General features: G+C 52.8%; 4 protein-coding genes across 4 annotated transcripts; 1 reads left to right on the forward strand and 3 right to left on the reverse strand.

Moving 5' to 3' along the window:
- Positions 1–653: 653 nt before the first annotated feature.
- EMWEY_00031460 (citrate synthase, putative) lies at positions 654–2,331 on the reverse strand (the record flags this gene model as incomplete). The annotated part of the gene is made up of 3 exons (XM_013481714.1): positions 654–1,015; positions 1,394–1,564; positions 1,920–2,331. Coding segments are annotated over 3 exons (945 nt in total), but the record flags the coding sequence as incomplete, so codon positions are not given.
- Positions 2,332–3,677: 1,346 nt separating this feature from the next.
- EMWEY_00031470 (hypothetical protein, conserved) lies at positions 3,678–5,830 on the reverse strand (the record flags this gene model as incomplete). The annotated part of the gene is made up of 5 exons (XM_013481715.1): positions 3,678–4,274; positions 4,598–4,663; positions 4,985–5,074; positions 5,216–5,481; positions 5,626–5,830. The coding sequence occupies 5 exons, from the start codon at positions 5,828–5,830 to the stop codon at positions 3,678–3,680; spliced, it is 1,224 nt and encodes a 407-aa protein (XP_013337169.1).
- A 1,913-nt stretch (positions 5,831–7,743) lies between these two features.
- Positions 7,744–11,740, reverse strand: EMWEY_00031480 (hypothetical protein, conserved; the record flags this gene model as incomplete). Its single annotated transcript, XM_013481716.1, has 3 exons — positions 7,744–8,823; positions 9,148–9,311; positions 9,514–11,740. The coding sequence occupies 3 exons, from the start codon at positions 11,738–11,740 to the stop codon at positions 7,744–7,746; spliced, it is 3,471 nt and encodes a 1,156-aa protein (XP_013337170.1).
- Positions 11,741–15,702: 3,962 nt separating this feature from the next.
- On the forward strand, positions 15,703–20,635 carry EMWEY_00031490 (hypothetical protein, conserved; the record flags this gene model as incomplete). The annotated part of the gene is made up of 4 exons (XM_013481717.1): positions 15,703–15,706; positions 16,266–18,559; positions 18,944–20,035; positions 20,234–20,635. The coding sequence occupies 4 exons, from the start codon at positions 15,703–15,705 to the stop codon at positions 20,633–20,635; spliced, it is 3,792 nt and encodes a 1,263-aa protein (XP_013337171.1).
- Between the last annotated feature and the right edge of the window lie 71 nt (positions 20,636–20,706).

The following is a 20,706-nucleotide window of genomic DNA, read 5'->3' on the forward strand; positions in this document are numbered from 1 at the left end:
TATATATATATATATATATATATATATATATAATCATCAACAGCCACCAACAGCAGCAGCAACAGCAACAGCAGAAACAGCTGAGGAAAACACCAGCTAATAAGTAGGCTCAGCAGGCACAGCCGGCAACAGCAAGCAGTACCACCAACAACGAATCCATACACTACAACATACACACGGCTTAGCGTAGCAACAGCTGAAGTTTTGGCAATGCAGCAGGAACCGCAGCAGCAGCAGTAAAAGCGGCAACAGGAGAAGCAATTGGAAACGCACGAAGTCGCAATCGGGATCGGGAGGGGGCACAGACCCGCTACCAAACTTTCTTCTGTATATATGAGCTGCAGCAACGGCAGCACGAGCTACCTGAAGGCACACGCAGCCAGCAGCAGCAGCAGAACCAAAAGCCATTGCCTTCCTACTGCACAGGAGGTTCCTGCTGTTGATGCTAATGGTGGTGCTGCTGCTACAGTAGCTGCTGCTGCTGCTGCTGTTGTTGCTGCTCCCAGGCAACCTCAACCACCAGCCACTATAACAAAAGCAGCTGCAAGCGGCTGCAGCAGCTGAACCATTCGTGCAGGGGCAGTAACAGCGACGCTAGCCGTGCACCAGCAACAGCAGCAGCAGAAGCACGCCCAGCAGCAGCAGCAGCTCACGAGGGCAAGGGCATCAACAAGAGCTGGTCTCCATAGGTCCTTTTTGTTGACAATCCCTTCTTCATTTGCTGCTCTAAAAAAAGAGAAATCAGAGAGAGCAGCAGCAGCAGCAGCAAATGCTGCCATGGGGTGTCCCTCAGCAGGAAGAGACTGCAGCAGCAACGGCAGCATGGCGGGGACCCTCATAAACCGTTCTTGTGTGTAGCTATCCAAAGACAAAGAACCTCCTACTCCTCCTCCTAGTCCTGCTGCTGCTGTTGCTCCTCCTCCTCCTGCTGCAGAAGGCGCAGCAGCAGCAGATACCGTCATCTCGTACAGACAACGCTGCACCAGGGACACCTCCGAAGCCGTCGGCACCTTCGCTGCACCGAACACCAGCAGCAACAGCAGCACAAATAGCAGAAGCATAAATATCTGCAGCAACAGCAGCAGCAACAGCAGCAGCAACAGCAGCAGAAGCATTCTGAATCGAGACGAATTTCAACTGGTGCGAGTGCCGTCCCCGTCTCGGGAGGGAGCAAAGCTGGCGACTACCCCTAAAACCATAAAACCTAAAACCTAAACGTAAGTACAATTTATCGCTGCAGTCTGTGGTTTGAGGGAGATATGGCAGCGCAGCTGAAACACAGCAAAGGACCAGAGATGGCTGCTAAGTTGCTTTTGCAGCCTTCTTGCGGTTGCATCTCTACAGCACCACCACCACCACCACCACTGCTGCTGTTGCTGCTGCAGTGTCTTACAAGTGAGTAGGAACCAGAGTAGTGCTTCTACAGAAGGGTAAAGATGATCTTCCTTTGCTTTGGGCAGCTGCTGCAGAAGCAGCTCCCGCATTGGCATCCCATGAAGTCTTAAACCCTCCTCAGCATCAACACGAGATGTCTCCGTGAACAAGGCCGTAAGACCCCTCATCCCTGCAGCAGTAGGAGCAGGAGCAAGTGCAGACGCAGCAGCAGCAGAGCTGTAAAAATGGCAGCAGCAGCAGCTGTACAAGAAACAGTAGCAATACGGCAAGAAGCAGGAGCAGCAGCAGCAAAAACGGCTGCTGCCGCAGTGCTGCAACGATTGCTGCCACTACAGCAGATGAGAAACAGTAGCGCTGCAAGGGAAGTTGTTGCTGCAGCAGCAACACAGCAGCAGCAGCAGCGCATCCCCAATGGAACCAATGGTCATATCCCGGTCCCTTGTTGCTGCTGACATGCTGCAGGGTCCCCCTAACAATAAAATGTTGATAAGATAAAGTACAAAAGAAAAGAAATGATGCCTTACCACCCATGACACTCAAAGGAGTTACTGCTCCTATATGTGCTGCTCCATACACCTCACGCAGACGCTGCATGCGCTGCTGCTTCTCTGCGGCTGCAGCAGACAGACTGAGCTGCAATGCCTCCACTGCTGCATGCACAGCGCCTCCTGGAGTACCATGTGAGATGCCCCCGCTACTGCTGCTTCTTCTTCTGCTGCTGCTGCTGCTGAAGGACCGCCGAGCACCTATGAGGCAAGCTCCCGGTGCTTCTACCGCCACTGCTGCTGCTGCTTTGCGCTTTGCTGCTGTGGAAGGCGTTACTGCAGTCACCCAGAAGAGGTGTGTTCTAGCTGTTGTTGTTGTTGCTGCTGCTGCGGTAGGCAGCAGAGGGCCCCTGGCAGCGCCCAGCAGAGGGCAGACAAGGGGGCCCCTCATGGTGTTGTGTTCCTTAAAAGGAAGTGACACTGCAGGGATTATTTTGGCAACTAATGATTGGTATATAATGAAGAAAGAAGGTGGTTTAATTTGACTGCTGCTGCAGCAGTTGCTGCTCAGTCGTCAACTGGGGCTGCTGCTGCTGCCGGGCAGCAGCAGCAGCACCGCTGCTGCTGCTGGTTTGATGCTGCTGCGCGGCGACAGAAGAAGGCTTGGCGGGAATGGAGGGCAAAGGGGGGGGCGAAATGGGCAGTGTATATACTAATTTTCAAGTAAAAGTATTGGTTTACCAAAATAAGCTTACTTAGTAATTATTAAATTCTTTTTACCCCCCCAATCTGCAGAGTCTGCCGCAGGAAGAGCACCGACAGTTGCCTGCTGCTGGTGCTGCTGCGCCTGCTGCAGCAGCACGAGAATACAGCCACAGGAAGACCCATTGTTACTGCAAAAAACAAATTAAACAAAAAGACGGAAATGAATTTCATATGTATTTAACCCCTTAAATGAAACCCCACATCGGAAGCAACATAGTGCTGCGTTTCATAAATACCACCTCCAGGAAGACGGGTATAATGGTTTCCGCATGCTATTTGCAGTAATATGTCAGACTTCCATCGTACTTAGTTGGAAGAAACAAAAAGCAGAGGTGCAGCAAAAATGGAGATAAAGACAACTAATACCGTCATCTAATGGGTTATCTTGTATAGTTATCATGTGCAGGTAAAACTGTGCATGGCTATTATATAATCGCTTGGTTATTGAATTAATGTGCACGTCAGTTTTTCTGTCTTACACAAAGGTCTACATGGCATGACAAGGCATTGCTATTACTTCTCATGATATTAAATAATAAATTGTGCAGTCTTGCGGGACACTAAGCAGGTGACACAGTGTGCAGCTGCAAAAGAGTACACTACAAACAAATAAAGATGCTATGTTTGCACACATACATTCATTTGCATATACGCATATACGCTTCTGTGTATACTTTTCTTTAACTTATTGCTTCTGAAGGATAGTTGAACTTGTCAACCTACAATTGGTGTGAGCTTGGTATGGTGCCACTATTTATCACTGCATTCTGTATTATATATGATGCGGGATAATAAAGAATGCAGTGACAAATAGTGGCACCATGTACATTATATAAACCCACATCATATATAAATGTAAATGTTATACAATAAAAACGATAATGCTATTCTTAGTAAATTAAAGGTAGGATTTAATCCAAATAAAGTACTAGTTGTATCGTGGTGGGTTTGTTTTCCCTAACCACAAACAACCACAAAAACGTCTAATGGATAAAAATGTAACAAATATAATTTTTTTCCACTGCCTGCCGTTTAAAGACAAGGAGAAAGCGAAGTTGCTGCTGCCTCTCCTGCTTCCCCTGCTGTAGCTCTCTGCTGCTGCTGCTGTAGGGGTCTATGCACCATGTGGCGCGTCGCTCTGGGGCGAAAAGGAGGAGGCGGAGCAGCAGCAGCAGCAGCAGCAGCAGCAGCACGTCTGCTTCCTGCTACAGGAGTGCCATTGCTGTTGAGAGTCACATAGAGAGGAACTCCATTTTCCCTGGTGATGTCAGGACCAGCACCTGGAGTTGGTATAGGGGCAGGCAGCCTTGTGCGTGGTATGGGTCTTGCAGGAGTGGCGTTGCTGTTACTGCTGCTGCTGTTTCTGCTACTGTTGCTTCTTCTATTGCGGGTGTTATTGCCGCTGATGCTGTAACTGCTGTTGCTTGAGCTGTAGCCGCTGCTGTGGTTGGTGCTGCTGCCGCTGTTGTAGTTGCTGCTGCTGCCGTTATTGTAGTTGCTGTTGTAGTTGCTGCTGCCGCCGCTGTTGTAGTCGCTGCCACTGCCGCTGTTGTAGTCGCTGCGACTGCTGGAGTTGCTGCGGCTGCTGTAGTTGCTGTGGTCTAGAAATCTAGGGTAGGTTAGCAGCAGCTGCACGAAGCAGCAGCAAGAGAAGCAACAAATGCAACAGTTCAGCATATGTCATGTAATAGATTTGCTTTTATTTGTTCGAAAGAACTTATCTAAGCATGCAACAGAATATTGATTGAACATAACAAGTGAAGCATTAATGCACAAAAGCAGCAACTTGCTTTTTTTGCTTTTGTTGTATTAATAAATGCAGAATCTACGTGCGTAAAAGGGGGGAAACAAAGAAGATAAATACAAACTGAAGAGCAGAAAAGTCTAGAGAAGAGAAATAAGGAGGAGACAAAAAGGCTAGAGGATAAATGCATGAAGACTTAAAGACGGACGTCCTGTGGCATCTCTCGCAGCAGTATATCCCCGAAAATTGTCAAACTCTCCTCACTGCATTCGAGCTGAGCCACAAAGCAGCAAAACAACAATTCCTTATTCCCTTGTATTTTCTTTATCTTTTATATCTGTAACTATGTTACAGATAGAAACCATAGAAAACCTAAAATCATCATGTATGATTGACATTTAACCGCTAATTACCACAGACATAGTGCAGTACACAAATAAACTGTATGGACTTCTATTATCTTTTCTACCTTTACATGGTAAGTTACTGCCTGCAGTACACAAATAAACTGTATGGACTTCTATTATCTTTTCTACCTTTTCTTAATAATACGTATGTTAAGTATAAAGGCATAACTGTTGGCTGCCTGTCTTACCTCCTCGTGCAGTAGCGCGAGTCGTAAGAACTCCACAGCGGCCTCGAGGTAGAGCGGGTGGCGTTCTGTCCCGGTGGTAAATAAGTCTGCCTTCACAAAAGGGAACAGGAAACACAACTTTACCTCAGCAATAGCTAGCAAGAGCAGCCTGATACAACTGTATTGTCATAGAAGCTTGTGTTATTATGAACAACTCATTACTGCCCCTTTCCCCCAGCAGCAGCAACCCACTCTAGCTTGCTGCTCCGCTGCTGCCCGAGCTATAGAGTCCAGCACACTCGAGCCGTTGTCTGCTGGTCTGCCAACAGCCACAGGCCTGCCGCGTCCTCTTCCGCGGTAATGACGGTGGTTTGTGGTGTGGTGCGTGGTGGGGCAGCGGGTGCTGCTGAGACCAGGCCACTCTTCGTCGTAGTTAGATCTGCTGTTCGCAGCAAAACCGTTCTCCTGAGGTCTTCCAGCAGCAGCAGTTGGCCGCCTCCACACGCCTTGCGCAACACCTGAACGTAAAAAACAATCAAGCCACTTTTATAGGTATATACTCATGAAACCGCCCACCGTGCAGCTCAGCTGTTGACGGGAATGCCTATCTATATGTATGGGGATATATCTCATACCCATTTTGCTTAAAAGGCAGTGCTTACGTTGCATGGGCTGTCTTCTGGGACCTAAGAGCGTGGATGGGGTAGGGGCAGGTTGCGCCTCCGCAGGTGCCGCTGCTGGAGAGACATCGCAGCTGGAGGGAGCAGCCTCCTCAGGGAGAGTACCAGGGAGCTGCTGGCTTGAGGATCGGACCGAGTTAAGAAGCAAACAGACGCTGCAGGCCACAAAAATAAAGTAGGTCTTCATTGTCGTTTAATGTCTGGACAACACACAGAACACGAGAGGAAGAACTTGCAGTGGCCTCAATCACTTCAGGAGCAGGACATAAATACAGAACCAGAGTCTGTTCAGCTTACGAGGCTAGTGAAACAGCAAATTTCTCATAATTGTATTGAGAGTTTGCATTCAAACCCCATCAGTGGCGTGACACTGCAATGCAAGAAAGGCTTCGGCCATGTAAAACTAAGCAAAGAATAGGACGCGAGAACAGAAAATGCCAATAAATCATAAAAGAATGCAAATATGAGCAGGATCAAGCGTGGCATAAGGCCTTGTTCCATGTATCGCTACGGACACCATCTCGATGGAGATGCATGATGAGCCTTTCAAGTAGACTTAACCCACATAAAGTGAACTTTTGAAGGTCCAAAATACGGAAAGATGTACACAGTTACTCGGTTATTTTGTAGAAGTCAAAAAGGCCAGAGAAAAACAAATGAGTAAACAGGCAAGCAGTTGATGTGTGGCTCGCAGCCGATGGTCCGACCGCCCTGCCGGGGCACAGCGGTGTGTTTCACTCACTAGCTAAGTCAGGGACCGCATTCACCCTTTCTTGTTCATTTACAGCTGAAATATACATTTTCAAGCATTAACTTTGAATTTTAATTTAAAATTTCTTCCACTATTTTGCTCAAAGAACCATAGACTGGAGCCGTAAATTCGCAGAGTTCCATTTTCCCGTGGTCACCTGATCGCTCGCAACGAATGCCTCAGGCACTTGATCTAACGGGGGACTGGGAAGAGGAAGCGACCTAATATTCTCTCTATTTCTTAATATTGAACTGCTTGAAAGTGGCACTATACTGTAATAAACAGCTACAAATCCTCCGCTGCTCTGCGCTGTCGAGAACTATGTCGCTGGCGGTGTGAAGGTGCGCCGCATAGAGGCAGCAGCAAGAGACAGAATAACCATCAGCGCGTTCTTCTGTCTCTAAGAACAAAGGTCTTAAAGCAGCTAACTGCAGTTTTAATAAAGGACTAATTCGGTTTATGAAATGCAGTGACACTCATAGCCCTCCTCAACGTCGATGCAGGACAGAAGCCCCCCATTCTAACATACCCCAAAGAATATAAATACTAAATAAGAGACTCATTATCGACTGCATCCCCTGCCGTCCTTAAGATCTTGTTTCCTTTGCACCCTTAAAGCCATGGGTAAGGCAGTTCTTCCGCTAGCTGTCCCGTGTTGTAAGGGCGCATATGGGCGCATATACGCCATGTCCACTACAGCCTCTTGATCCTGTCTCCTAGACTGTCCCCCACTCTATTTGAACTTGTTTCTCCCTCTCTATCTCTATTGACTACTGCAGAGTGTACTACATTTAGTGTCCCAGCGCCGGTTATGTTGTATCTCCTCTTACTACTGCCCGTTACCAGTGTCTCCCGGGGGCTCTGAAGAAGGAAACAAGTGAAAGCACGTGCCCCATAGTAAAAACTACAATATAGGATAATAAATAATAATAGAGAGGAGGAGAAGAGACCCTGAGGAGTGTCTCCTTAGACAGACCTCTCCGAGATCTCCCGCGTGTGAGCGAAGTCTCTTGAGGTGGGGAGACAGAGAAGAAGAAAGATTGTTTAAGACAAGGTGTTAAGCGTGAAAAGAAGGAGCAACTCGTTGGTATTATTGTATTATAGATTTCAGCGCAAAATAAAGATATACCGACACTAAGGAAAAGAGAACATGTCCACGGTCACGAATGGGCAGCCGCTGCAGCAGCACCTGCTGTTTGTTGCTGCTGCAACAAAACCCAAGAAGAAAAAGAAGAACTAAAGACACACATGCAACATCGTGCGTCTTGTACAGCCAGAAGACAGAGTTCCGCCCAGACACTTAGACAATAACCCGCTGCAACAGCTGCAGCGGGCAGTACCACAGCAATCTAGCTCTCTGCTGCAGCAGAAGAGGAGGAAGAGGCCCTCAAAGGTGGCACCGCTGCTTCCCTTGGGGCGCCCCCAGCAGCACCCTCTGTGGGCTGCTTGGCTATAGAAGTCCCCTCCCGCTGTACAGACGCTCGCAGTGGCTTAGGTGCCCCAGAAGATCGCCAAGGAGAGGCTGCAGCTGGAAAACGATGAGCCTCATTCACGTGGCCCTGCTGCTGCTGCGAAACGTCCTGGCGCTTTGAAGCCGCCTGTCGGGCTCGTCGGTCTTTAGAAGGCCCACTGGCCCCGACACCTTCTACCTGTTTGCGGCCTCCAGAGACTTGCTGCTGCTGGGGCTGATGCTCTTGCTGCTGCTGCTGCTGAGGCGAATCACAACCCCCGTCAGTAGGTCCTCTTTCCTGCTGCTCCTGCTCCAAGGAATGCTCGACGCCCCCCGTGCTGCTTCTGCTGCGAGTGCCGCCTCGGGAGACACTTCGCGTGGAGCGACCCTTTTGCTTGGGGGGACCCTCACCACTAGCCGCTGTCGTGGCTGCTGTTGCTGCTGCTGCTGCTGCGCTGCCAGCTCTGCTGGACGGTGTCTGCTGCTGCTGCTGCTGCTGCTGCCTGTGCAGCAGCAAGAGTCTCTGGGCTGTTGATTGCGGCTCCGCACCCTCTCGAGGGCCTCCGCCTCCAGAAGTAGACTGGCCGCCAGTGGCAGTAGGCGTTGCTGCTGTTGCTGCACCCTTTACAGACTCCTGATTTCCATGGTAAGAGTTTGTCCAGCGGCCTGAGCGCGCCCGAGGAGTGGCGGATGATGCGGAAGAGGGAGCAGCAGCAGCAGCAGGAGCGGGCGAACCACCGGCACCAGCAGAGGCCCCTGCTACTGTTGGAGCTGCTGTTGCTGATGACTCCGACCCTGCAGCATCTACAGCCGCGGATTTCCCCTCTCCCCTGCAGCAGCTGCTGCTGCTGGAGCGCGGATGAGGTCCATTAGCAGCAGATACGAGCCGAGAAGATGGTGTCTGAGGTGACCCCTCAGCAGCTCGTTCTGCTGCTGCTGCCTCTTCAAGTCTTCGGGCCGCCTGGCGCTCCTGCTCCGCCTGCAGCAGCAGCAACACAACAGGAAACCAGCAGCACAACAGCAGCAGCAACAGCAGCCTCAAGAATGCATAGGCGGAGCACAGGTGCGTGGTAGCGATCCCTCAACCTCTCGATGTGTCTCCTAATAATTCTCTAGAGGTGCACTCGTGCATTTAAATGAACCTCTCTCGAAAATCGTTTCTCTACGTAAACCCTGACCATGGAAAAGGGCTGACACCTTCGCCTCTATACTAAAAGTGTTTCTCTACATAAACCCTAACGACGGGCTTGTCTCTATACATGAAATGTCGTAAACCCTAGAGAAGCATTTACATTTAACTCACTATTCTGTGTCTCTTTTCTACTTCTCTGTTGTTTGCGCTAATAACCTGAATGCGCCTATCGAGGGCCTCCTCTTGCTGCACGTCCCGTTGCCGAGGGGGGGCCCCAGGAGAACCCTGGGGGCCCACCAACGGGCCCCCTCCCCCAGGGGGGCCCCTCCCGTGTCCTGCGTAACAAACACAAGGCACACACAACATGCTGCTGCAGCTGCAGCTGTTGTTGTCTGCTGTGAGCGCTGACCCTGGGTTCCGTGCTACTACAGCTGCCGTCTTGCTGCCGAACTACCTGCAGTAGAACATGCTGTTGCTGGCACACAGAACATGCTGCTGTTGCTGAAGCTGTTACTATCGATGAGCTCTCCCACTAACCTGCAGCTGAAGATGATGCCCCAAGACGGGGCCCCCGGATGCCATCGCCCAGGGACCCCAAGTACCCTTCTCCGCCGCCTCCAAACCGACCTTGCTGCTGGCGACCTCCTCTACGTGGCTTCTGCTGCTGGTGCTGCTGGTGCTGCTGCTGCTGCGGCAGAGGCGGCGGCGGCGGCGGGGGAGGCTGCTGCGACTGCTGCTGCTGCTGTGAATCTGATGGGCATTGCCGGGCAGGCCCGCGCTCGTGTCTCTGCTGGTGCTGCGGTGCTCCACCACCAGCACCAGCAGCACCTGCTACTGCTGCTGCCGAATGCCTCTGCTGCCCTTCAGTTCTCATCTGCTGTTGCTGCTGCTGCCTGTCTCCCTCGGGTTGGCTACTGCGGCGCTGCAACGAATGGCCTCCAGGTGGGGTCCCCCTTGCGTCATGAATAGGTGCTCTTCCATGCTGCCGACGTGGACCCTGCTGCTGCTGCTGCAGGGGATGGCCACCGCTGTGCTGCTGCATGCGTACAGCAGACACTACAGACACACAGTCAGAACTTCTGCACGGCGAACTCCCACCAGCATTCTGGTGCTGCTGTATCTGCTGCTGCTGCTGCATCTGCATCTGCTGGTGCTGCTGCTGCTGTGGAGCGTGACTTGGGCTGAAATCAGCTGCAGGTGCTGCAGGCGAATGAGGAGCAGCAGTAGCAGCAGCAGCTGCTGCTGCTGCAGGTCCAGCTTCTGCTGCGCTGCTGCGGTTCGCTCTACCCCCCCGACTACGTGTGTTGCTGAGTCTATGTGTGCCTTGAGGTGGCTGTCGAGGTCTATGGTTATCATTTACTCGTTGCTGTTGTTGCTGCTGCTGCGGTGGCACCTGCTGCTGCTGCTGCTGCTGCTGCTGCTGCTGTGGTGGTGGTGGTGGCGGCGGCGGTGACTCATCTGACTGGCTGCGCGCTTGCTGCTGCTTGTGCTGCTTTTGCTGCTGTTGCTGCGGCTCGCAAGCACGCGTGAGTTCCCCATCATACATCTTATGCGACAGCTGCGCCTGGCTTGAATCTGCAGCAGCAACCGCAGCACCAGCAGGCGTCTTGCCCTCGCCCTGGACAGTATGCTGCTGCTGGTCTCGCTGGCGTTGCTGCTCGTTCTGAAGAATCTGCTGCTGCATGTCCTGGTGCTGTGTCTGCTTCGCCTGCTCATGCAGCTTCTGTTGTTGCTGCAGCTGCTGCTGTTGCAGTGCCTGCAAGTGCTGCTGCTGCTGCAGCTGCTGCATCTGTGGCAGCAAAGCAGCGGGAACCCCGTATGCAGCTGACAATTTTGCTTGCTGCGCCAGTGTATACGCGTACGGTTGCTGCTGCAAATACGGGTCCTGCTGCTGCATGTGCTGCTGCAATTGTTGCAGCTGTAACTGTTGCTGCAGGACCAAGGCCTGCTGCTGCTGCAGGTCTATAGGGGTTCCACCTGGCTGCTGCATTGCGTAAAGCATTGGCATTTGCATTTGCTGCAGCTGCTGCTGCTGTAGCTGCTGTTGCTGCATCTGTTGAAGCTGCTGCTGCTGCAGTTGCTGCTGCTGCAACTGTTGCTGCTGCAGCTGCTGCTGGTCCAGACTCCCCAAAGGTGCAAGATCGCTGAGACAATATGGGGGAAGTGGCCCCAGTTGGGTGGCTACTCCCATCTGCTGCAGTTGCTGCAGATGCTGCAGATGTTGCAGCGCAGTGTTCGTTGCTGCTGCTGCTGCAGGTGTAAGACTACCATACAACGAGGGTGCAGCAGCAGCCGCTGCTGCTGCGTACGCTGCTTCGTAAGCGGCAACGCTACTACTGTAAGGATCGAGGACCTGTTGTTGTTGCAGGTGCTGCTGCTGTTGCAGAAGCTGCTGATGCTGTGCGTGCTGCTGCTGCAGCAGGTGCTGCTGATGTCTTGTCTCTTCCTCCTGCTGCCGTGAAGCAGCAGCTGCTGCACTTAACTGATAGCCGTCTCTTGCATAGTTGGCCGAAGGAGCTTGGGGCCCGCTGTGGGGCCCCTGTAGTTGCTGCGTGTAAGGTTCCTCTGCTTCATTAGCGGCAGCGCTTTGCTGCCTCTGTTGCTGTTGCTGCTGTTGCTGCTGCTGCTGCTGCTTCTTAGAACCCTCCGGACGCCAACCCTCCTTAGACCCCCGCTGCTGACGCGCTGGGGGCCCCTCTCCACCCCCAGCAGCTGGGCGGCCTCCTCTGCGGGGCCCCTGACTTCCCTCTCCTGCGTAAGGCATTGGCTGGGCAGCAGACGCACACAAACAGCACACAAACCCTGCAGCAGCAGCAGCAGCAGGGGCAGCGGCGGCGCAGCAGTGGAGCTGCTGTGCTTTGTGTGGTAGCAGTTGCCACTGCTGTTCTTCCTGATAGCCTCGCGCTTCTGTGTTTATTTGTAGCGCTGCCTCAACATATTCTTTTGATATATCTAATGCAGCAGAGAGCCTGACTACAACACCCACAGTATCACTGCATCAGCAGCAGCAGCAGCAGCCAGCGCGGCAAGTGTACGTACACCTGAGGGACGGCGATACAACTAGAGCTGCAGCAACTTCTGCAGTCGTATTCAAAATGCTTTTGTGTGTTGCTGGCTGCAAGTGCTGCAGCAGCAGCGGCAGCAACAGCCGCCCCCTTGTTGCAGGGGGGGCCTTGGAGGACAGAGAACCGAGGGGCTCCTATAGCTGCTGCAGCTGCTGCGACGAAGGTCGCCTACTACTGAGCTTGTCTTTGGGGTGATGTCTCTTACGAACTGTCTCCTTTTCTGGGGGCCCCTTGCATGCGTTGCAGCTGCTCGGGGGCCCCGCCACGAGCACTTGCTGCTGTGCCGCTGCTCCTGCGGGGGCACCAGCGGCGTTGGGGCTGGGTTGGAGGTTCTCTTAACTCAATCCCAGCTCTATCTCTGCTTTTTGTTTAAATTCGATCCTCTCTCTTTCCTTTCCTAGACTTCTCCTCTCTTTGTGAGGCCGCACGATCTCTGGTGCGCTGCAGCGTAGCCCCTCCGCTGTCTCCTTTTCTTGCACTGTACGCCGCGGGTTTTTCTCCTTAACCCGTAGCTATTAGTTACACTTAGATCACATGACTCGCTGTACAATTAATTCGTCTGTTTGTAGAAATAGGCAACTTCTGTAGACCCCTCTTACCAACCACGGTGGCAGAACTGGGAATGGGGTTTGTAGCTTAGTCTGTCCGATGTTGACAACCCTGTTTGAACTTGTACACAAACACCTGGGAGGCCCTTGTAGGCAAACTGTACGCAAGTGGTAGCGTTTAACAGTGCTATGCAGAGCATTCATAAATACAACCGAGAGGGCATGTTTGTGCGTGTCCATTGGAGTTGCTTGGACGGCCAGTGGAAGCAAGGGGCGGTGCACTTCACAAGGGGCAGTTTATCCTCAGTACCAGGCGTTTGATCCGGTGAATTCAGCACGCCTGAATATTCGGGGGAGCTCAGCTGCTCTTAAGTTGGGCTGAACTATGTTGGCACTTTCGCAACTGGCGTATTCCTCGGATGCGTTCAAAGGCAAGCAACGTGTAGTCTATGAGATGCAGGTCCCAGCAGTGGATATAACTCCCACAACGGGGTGGGGTGCTAGGAAGCCTTCACCAGTCCTGATGGGGCATCAGATATATAAGCGTGGACGAAAATTTCCCCCTGGCCAGATCAGAGGACTTAAATCCAGCATCAGCCATTTACCTCTGGTGCAACATGGTGCGTTGAGAGAGGTAATGAACTGCTCTGGGAAGGGGAGCAACAGTTGGGACGCTTGCTGAGCAACTGGGAATATCCTCGCTGCAAAACAACTCGCACATATGCTGGACGCCCCGATACAATGGTTTAGGCAACGCGGGGACGGTAGTGGAATTTCTAGCGTCTCTTGGTGTTTATATTTGCGCTTGGTAACAAACAACAGAAGAACTACAGCCGACACATCAGTTTTCGTTGGTAGACGTGGAGGCACATCAGTTGTGGCCGTCTCACAAGGCACTGTTTTTCTGTGGCTTTTCCAGTATGCCCTACAATACAGGTTTATTCCACTGCAGGGAAACAGCCTGTTAGGGTTGCGCAAGCAACGGAGGTATCGACAGAGTTGCATATCGAGAAGTACCACTTATTTGGTAGCGGATGTTTAACGGACCTTTGAGGTTAATGGCTTTTTGCAGAGATTCCCACGCAACGTTCGGTGCAGTGAACGAATCAAAGAAGGATATAGTATCATCCGGATGCCCTCATGAGTTCGCTGTGTGCCTACCCCAGTTCGTACTGCCTACATGAATTGTTGTTTCTACATTCGACGGACCTACCAAGACATAACAATATGCACGGCATGGGTGGCCCCGAGAAGGGCTCACATACACCAGGCTGGTGAGGCCATTGACGTTAACGTGCTAGGAATCAAGGAAAGAATGTACTTCTCAGCGCGCCCATTGTCATTTGCACTCCTTAGGATTAAAAGAGTAGAACCGTGGAGAAAGAAGAGAAGCGACTCCTACAGAATGCAGCTGCGTCGCGGTATTCGGCAATGAAATTCATGCACTCCGTCGTGTTGGCCATAGAAAGACAGCTGTTATCCCCAGGGCTTGTTTCGAGGTGCCGGGCGTCCCCAAACGCTAGAAAAGGGAATTGCAATGCAAGCAGACAAGTTGGTAAAAAAAGCGGGCAACGTCTAACTGGTGAGCTTGGACACAATCCGATGTTGAAAATTTGATAGCTGGGTTTTGGAGTTGGGCGTTGCCGCCTCGAGCAAAAAAGGTTGAAAAGGGGGATGCGAGGGAGCTCCAGCTCCTACGGCACGCCCGGATGTCGAGCCAACCGTCTTCACGCGTTTGAATAAACCCTCAGTGTTGCTACTGAGCGTGTTAGGCTTGGTGTTCTATTAGCTCATTAGTGTGTCAAGCAACTTATGATGTGTTAGCACGAGGACGACCTCCGCCTCTTGCTCGCCTCGTGCCATTATCTGCCATGTGAAAACCCCAAATACGATGGCTTAGGCGGATACAGTCAGTGTTAATTTCACGTTGTACAAACCACGCTGTGCGTTCATTGAGTCCCAACTCGTGTGTAAGCACTCTTTTGTTTTCCTTTGCATAGGCAAACAAAAAGGCAAGCGGAGCTTGTTCCTCAGCTTCAAGATCCCCTCGGGAATCTTCAACGTGCAGCAAGTTGTGTCTGGTAATGCCAATCGACGAATTGCCTAGCAGTTTGCATCGTCCAGCAACATATCCATCATATGACTTTGCTGACGTGTTCTACACTGCGTGTCACACCCGCACGAAACTTGGAGTATACGTACATGCCATTTGGGCAGTTGAATACCCATGTTGAACTGTCATGCCCGGTCGGAAACGATTTCGGGTGCAAAATGGATCAGTGATTATACTATATGGACAACGTTCTTGTGTTCAACCGGAATGTGAAAGTGTATGGTAGCTACGCTCTGTTCTGCCACTGCGACGCGGGAAGCAGCCGCTTGCATTAAAAGCAAAGAAGTAGTTTTCATGTATATCGGCTCTAGGCACTAAGGACGGAACACATTCGATGAAGAAAGAAATTGTTGTAAAGATGGACCCTATCCCTGCACACTCGTACGAACGTTAAGAAAATCCTCCCTCTCGCACCAGCCTGCAGGGATCCGCGTGCACCCCTCCAACGGATCTATCTTAATAAAGTAAATAACCCATTTGGGGAGGATTGGCGGCACGGAGGTGGCCAGCGGTTCTGCAAAATTCGTACGTAGTCTACCTTGGCTCTTTGGCAGCTCAGTGGCCTTTCGCAGTCCGTCTCCAGTACGGAAACGTATCGGAACCTACATCGTAAGCATTAATCTTGTCCTCATCCTTTGGTGCTGCTGTGTCCTCTATGCACTACTGGCCATTTTTGTGTTCGCCAAAATTAGTAGTCAAATGCGAGTAAACAGCTGCGAAGAAACGCTCGCAAAAGCAAGCAAGCACTGAATGGGTCCCCTAACAGGTGGAGATAAAACCGCCGTCATCCAATTACAACAAGGTAGCTGCTTCGTAAGAAAACCTGAATAAACCCGATGAGTAGTTGCAGCTGCACAAAAACAAGATGCTCAGGGCTTTAGGGGGGACTTTTCCTTCCTCCCTTACCGCGAGGCCTTAAGGTGCACAGACACTAAAATTGTATTGCCCTTCTACTTAAGCCTTCATCGGCGGCTACTATGGAGCTTTTCAAATGCTAAACATGGGTAAATGCCAAGAAACCGGGGGGAAACAATATAAATTCTTTAGGCGGAGAAGTCACCTTCTGGGGGCCCCTTGGGGGGCCCTAGTGCTGGCGAGTGGAAGGGAGGTTTGTCTGTGTGTGTATGCGTTTGTGTGTGTGTGTTTGTGTGTGAGTTTGTGTTTGTGTCTGCATGCTCCGTTATTTGTGTATATATTTATTTTTCAAGTTTTTATTCGTATATTTTTGCTTGACTGCTCTGTAATATTACTCTCTCCATAGGGGCACTGGTTACATCCTGCCTGGGCCGGGATGTACCGGCATTATCATTTCTTCTCATATGTTACGGCGACATAGCAGCAGTGGCGCAGAGAGGCTTCAATGTCTCTGTGCTGCCTGATCTGTATGTAGCCAGGAGGGGACCCAGTGATACCTGCTTGCCGTTGTGGTTTTCTGTTTCCATTTGCGAACTTGCGTAACTCGGTGAGACTGCCTGGAGGCTAACTACCTTCTGTTGTTTGTTTCACCGCCTTGCCCTCTCTGTCTTCTCATCTTGAAGTCTGCCTGCATGCATCTGCTTACAGGGGGCCCCCCGTGGCTGGGGCCCCCCAGCGAATCACCGGGGGCCCTGGCGGGGCGTGCTGAAGGTCGGCAGAAGAGAAGGAAACATCAAATACCAGAGCATACCCAACCCCAGCAACAGAAGCACGAGGAGCAACAGCAGCAGGAGCAGCAACAGCACCAGGAGGACCACCAGCAGAAGCAGGAAGAGGAGGAGGAGGAGGAGGAGCAGCAGAATCAGCAGCACCAACAGCAGCAGCAGGGGCAGCGCTGGACGCTGCGGAATGTTGGCTCGCCCGCGTCTCTTCATATGCCAATGCGCATGCAGGGGATTAATCGATACAGCTTGAGGGGTCCCAGGGCCCCACACTGCAGCACATATGGTGCAGCAGACACGACGGACGGGGAGCCCGCGGGTGTTGTTGCTTCTCCGAGCGCGTGCCGCAGAAGCAGCAGCAACAGTGAGTGCGGCAGCAGCGACAGCCGCATCAACTGGCACAGCAACAGCAGAAAAGTTAGCTGCAGCAGCAGGAGCAGCAACCACAGTAGGAAAAACGGAAGCAACACCAGTAGCGGCACGACCAGTAGCAGACACCCGATCAGCCTACCCACGGGCATCAGCAGCAACAGCAGTACCGGCACAAGCCGCCGTAGAAGCAGCAGTAGCAGCAGCAGCAACAGCAACAACAACAGCAATAGCAGCCGCAGCGCCTCCCCTGCTTGTCCCCTGTGCAGGGGATCTTCTATCTTCCGCCATGGCTCGCGACTAGAGAGGAGGGAGGCCCTGCTGCAGCAGCACGGCTTGGGGGCCTTAGGAGGCCTTAGCAGCCTTGCTTCAGTGCCTTCTGCTGCTGCCGATAGCCGCAACCAGAGACCTCCCCACAGGCAGCATCCGCAGTCACAACACCGCTCAAGCTCCAACAGCAGCAGCAGCAGCTGCAGCCAGCAGCAGCAGCAGCAGCAACAGCGAGGCGCGGAGCAAAGGCGGGAGATCGAGGCTCTCAGGCGCTGTTTGCTCAGCGGTCTTATGAAAAAAGAGAGGCAGCGTTATCTTTGTCCCTTTTGTTGCTGGCAGGGGGAAGCAGCTACTACTACAGCAGCAGCAGCTGCTGCTGAGAGTAGCAGCAGCAGCTGCTGGCGTTTCGTCGCGCGCAAGGGGCTGGAAGCCGAGGCAGCGACGGTGCAGTATCAGCTGCAACAGCAGCAACTAATTGATGTCGACAGCCTTGCAGAAGAACAACAGCAGCAGTTCTTTGTGAAACAGGAGCCCCTTCCCCACGCCAGCAGCAGTGGCACGGGCAGCAGCAGTAGCAGCAGCAGCAGCAGCGGAGCTGAGGCTTTGCGGGTTGCATGCGAAGGTTTAGACTGCCGCTCGCTTAGCACCGAGGCTAAATCAGCAGTAGCGGAGTTGGTAAAAGATGGCTGCTTCATATCGACGGCTTTACAAGCTGCTGCTGCAGTACAACAGCAGCAGCAACAGCAGCGTCAACAGCAGCAGCGGTTGCGGCAGCGGCCGCAGCAGCGGCTGCAGGGGCGAGGCGAGATGAAAGGGGATCCGCGTGGGCAGCAGGAAGCATCAGAAAGACGCAGCTCGTTTGCTGCTGCATGCGCAGCAACAGCAGCAGAGATGGAAGCAGAGGCAGTGAGCCAGCAGCTTCTTGACTTAGGGGCGTTGCGGGCACGCGAAGAAGCAGACAGCAGGAGAGACAGAGAAGCGCAACAGCAGCAGCAGCAGCTAGCCAGCAGCGCGCAGCCTCTATGGGAACAGCACGGCTGCCTATGTTCTTTTTTAGAGGCCGCAAACCCTATCCTTTTCGAAGCTCTTACCTGCAGTAGCAGCAGCAAGCGGGGCAAAGATGATGCAGGAGCTCGTGGCCGTGTGTTGCTGCAGCGCCTGTTCGATCTGCAACAGCAGCTGCTGCGCAGTTACACTTCTGCTGCTCCTGTCTTTGTTTGTTGGGCTGATGAGGAGGCTGGCCGTCTCATGAGAGCGTTACGAGTAGGAGACACTCAGAAGCACCACCATAGCATTCATGACTGCCTCCTTATAGCCTCTGCTGCTGCTGCGGCTGCTGGCGAAGGAGCTGCAGTAGCCCCTTTGAATGCAGCACAAGCAGCTGGGGGACGAACCCGCAGCAAACCCATTCCTACGATGCAGGAGGAGGGTCTCCAAAGGTGCGCGGAGCAGCAGCAGCAGTGGCCTTTGAGCGAGCGGCAGCAGCAGATGCTCCTCATGCTGCATCAGCAGGCGCAGCACGTGTCGGCAGCAGAGCTGCAGCTATCCCTAGCCAAGGCCTACTTCGTGCAGCAAGAGAAGGTCGGTTTTCTTGTGCCTGTGACGCTACACCTCCTGTGCCTCTGCTGCTGCTCCTAATTCGCGCTAAGTGTCTCCGTTTGCTGTTTTTGCAGTCTCCTCTGTCAGTTCATTTGTACAGCAGGTTTCTTTCTGACTTTGTCTCTCCTGTTGCCTCTCACCTCGTTCAGTCATTTACAATCCTTTTGGTTCTTTTAATTCCTCCTCGTCTGATTCTTCCCTTTCTTGCTATGGGGTGCTGTTGGTTGCAAAGCTCTTGACTCTGTTCTCCGCCGCGCACAGCGGCAGCAGCAGCAAAACACCAGCAGCCTCAACAATAGCACAATCAGGAGTAGGTACAGCAGAAACAGCAGCAGCAAAAACTTGTATGTGCTGCTGCTTGTTCAGGCCCTAGTAGAATCTGCCTTCTTCTCTAATTTAGGATCGCTGGCAGCCCCTTCGTTGCTGCTGCTGCATAGGCGGCAGCTGCTGCTGCTGCTGGGATGGTGGCTGCGCCTCAGTGCCTTCCTAACCGGCACAGCATTGGAGCTGCAGCAGCTGCTGCTGCTTCAGCAGCATGCATTTGCTAACGCTCCTAGCCAGCAAAAGGACCAAAAGGATCCTCCGCAGCGGCAGCACCTTGTTTCGCTTGCTGACTTGTTGCTACGCCCGCACCCAACGCGTGGACCGTCTTACATACAGATGCTCCTGCTGCATCCTAAAGACAGCAGTGCTGCTGCTGCTGTGGCCTCTGCAGCATCAGAAGCAGGCGCGAAGCTAGAGTCTCCGCTGCAGCACGGTCAAAATACGAGCAAGCCAACGGCAGCAGCAGCAACCGCAGCAGCCCCACCAGCAGCACCAACAGAGGTTGAGGAGATTTCTAGCGACGCTGATGAATGCCTAAACACCAGCAGCAACAGCAGCAGCATTGCATCCTGCCTGAGGAGCAAAAAAGGGAGGGGGGCTATTGCGGCTGCTAGCAGCAGCAGCATCGCTGACGAACCCCGTGGCCCTGTACGTGCTTGCAGGCCTCTCCGGGCCCCCACACGACACTTACCTGCAGCTTCACGGCGACGCCTGTGCAGCAGCAGCAGCAGCAGCAGGTTGCAGTCGTTCGCGCGTTGCTTAGCTGGTTGTTCCACAGCAGAGCAGTTGGCGGCGCAGCTGTGGGTTTTTTCTACAGATTCTTCTATTTTGTCTCCTCTTGAAAACTGCTGCTACTGGGATGTCTGCCTGCCTGAAACCCCAGGTATGCAAGGCCTCCAAGCAGCAGATAGAGCCCTTCTTCCCCTGCAGCAGCAGCACGAGGAGGAGGAGCTTTGCCCGTGGGACGCCTTAGCCCGCCTGTGGTACCTCACTTCAGACCCGTTTGCTGCTGAGTGCTGCTCCCCTAGAGTTCTGCAGCAGGGCCTGCAGCAGCAAATGCCTTTGGGGGCCTCTGAGGGGTCCTCGGGGAGGCACCCAAGGGTCATTGAAGAGGCTCGCCAGTTTAGTTTAGAGGTGAAACCGCCCCCTGTGCTCTCCCTCCCGTAAAGCTGTTTCTTCATCTGTATTGTTGTTCTCCTATTGTTGCTTCTGCGTGCACAGTAACTCCCTTGGGGATGCGTAACTGCTTGTGCCGATGCTGTCTCCCCATTTCTATGTCCTGAGTTTCCTCCAGCTGCCCCTTTCCTTTGCCTCCTTTGCTTCTCTCTTCAGGGGTTTCCTAGCCTCGTCGCTACAGGCCTGTGGCTCCCGGCTGTAGCTTTTGTCAGCCCAGTGCAGCAGCAGCAGCACCTACAGCGACTGGAGCAGCAGCAGCAGCAGCAGGTGAGGGAGCGCCTGCTGTGGGGCCGGCGGCAGCTGATACACTACATTTCGCTGCTGCTACCGCAGCCACCTTGTAACCGCAGCACATCAGCCGCCTCACCAGCTCGGGCCTATCCCCACCGCCATATCTCCAGCAGCAACAACAACACCAGTAGTAGTGGTGGGGTTACGGAGTGCCTGCCTGCCTTCCGGTGGCTTCGTGGCGCCATGAAGGCCGTCGCAGAGGGTACAGAACAGAAGTTTCTTCAGGAGGCCGTGGATGACTTTGTTGATGACCTTTTTATATCTTAAATCAATTAGATGCAACGCAAAAACACGACTGTGCATACGCCTCGAGAGCCCCCAAAGGTCTCTACAGAGCA

This window comes from Eimeria maxima, genomic scaffold (assembly GCF_000499605.1).
Source record: "Eimeria maxima Weybridge genomic scaffold, Emw_scaff399, whole genome shotgun sequence".
Classification (NCBI taxonomy): domain Eukaryota; phylum Apicomplexa; class Conoidasida; order Eucoccidiorida; family Eimeriidae; genus Eimeria; species Eimeria maxima.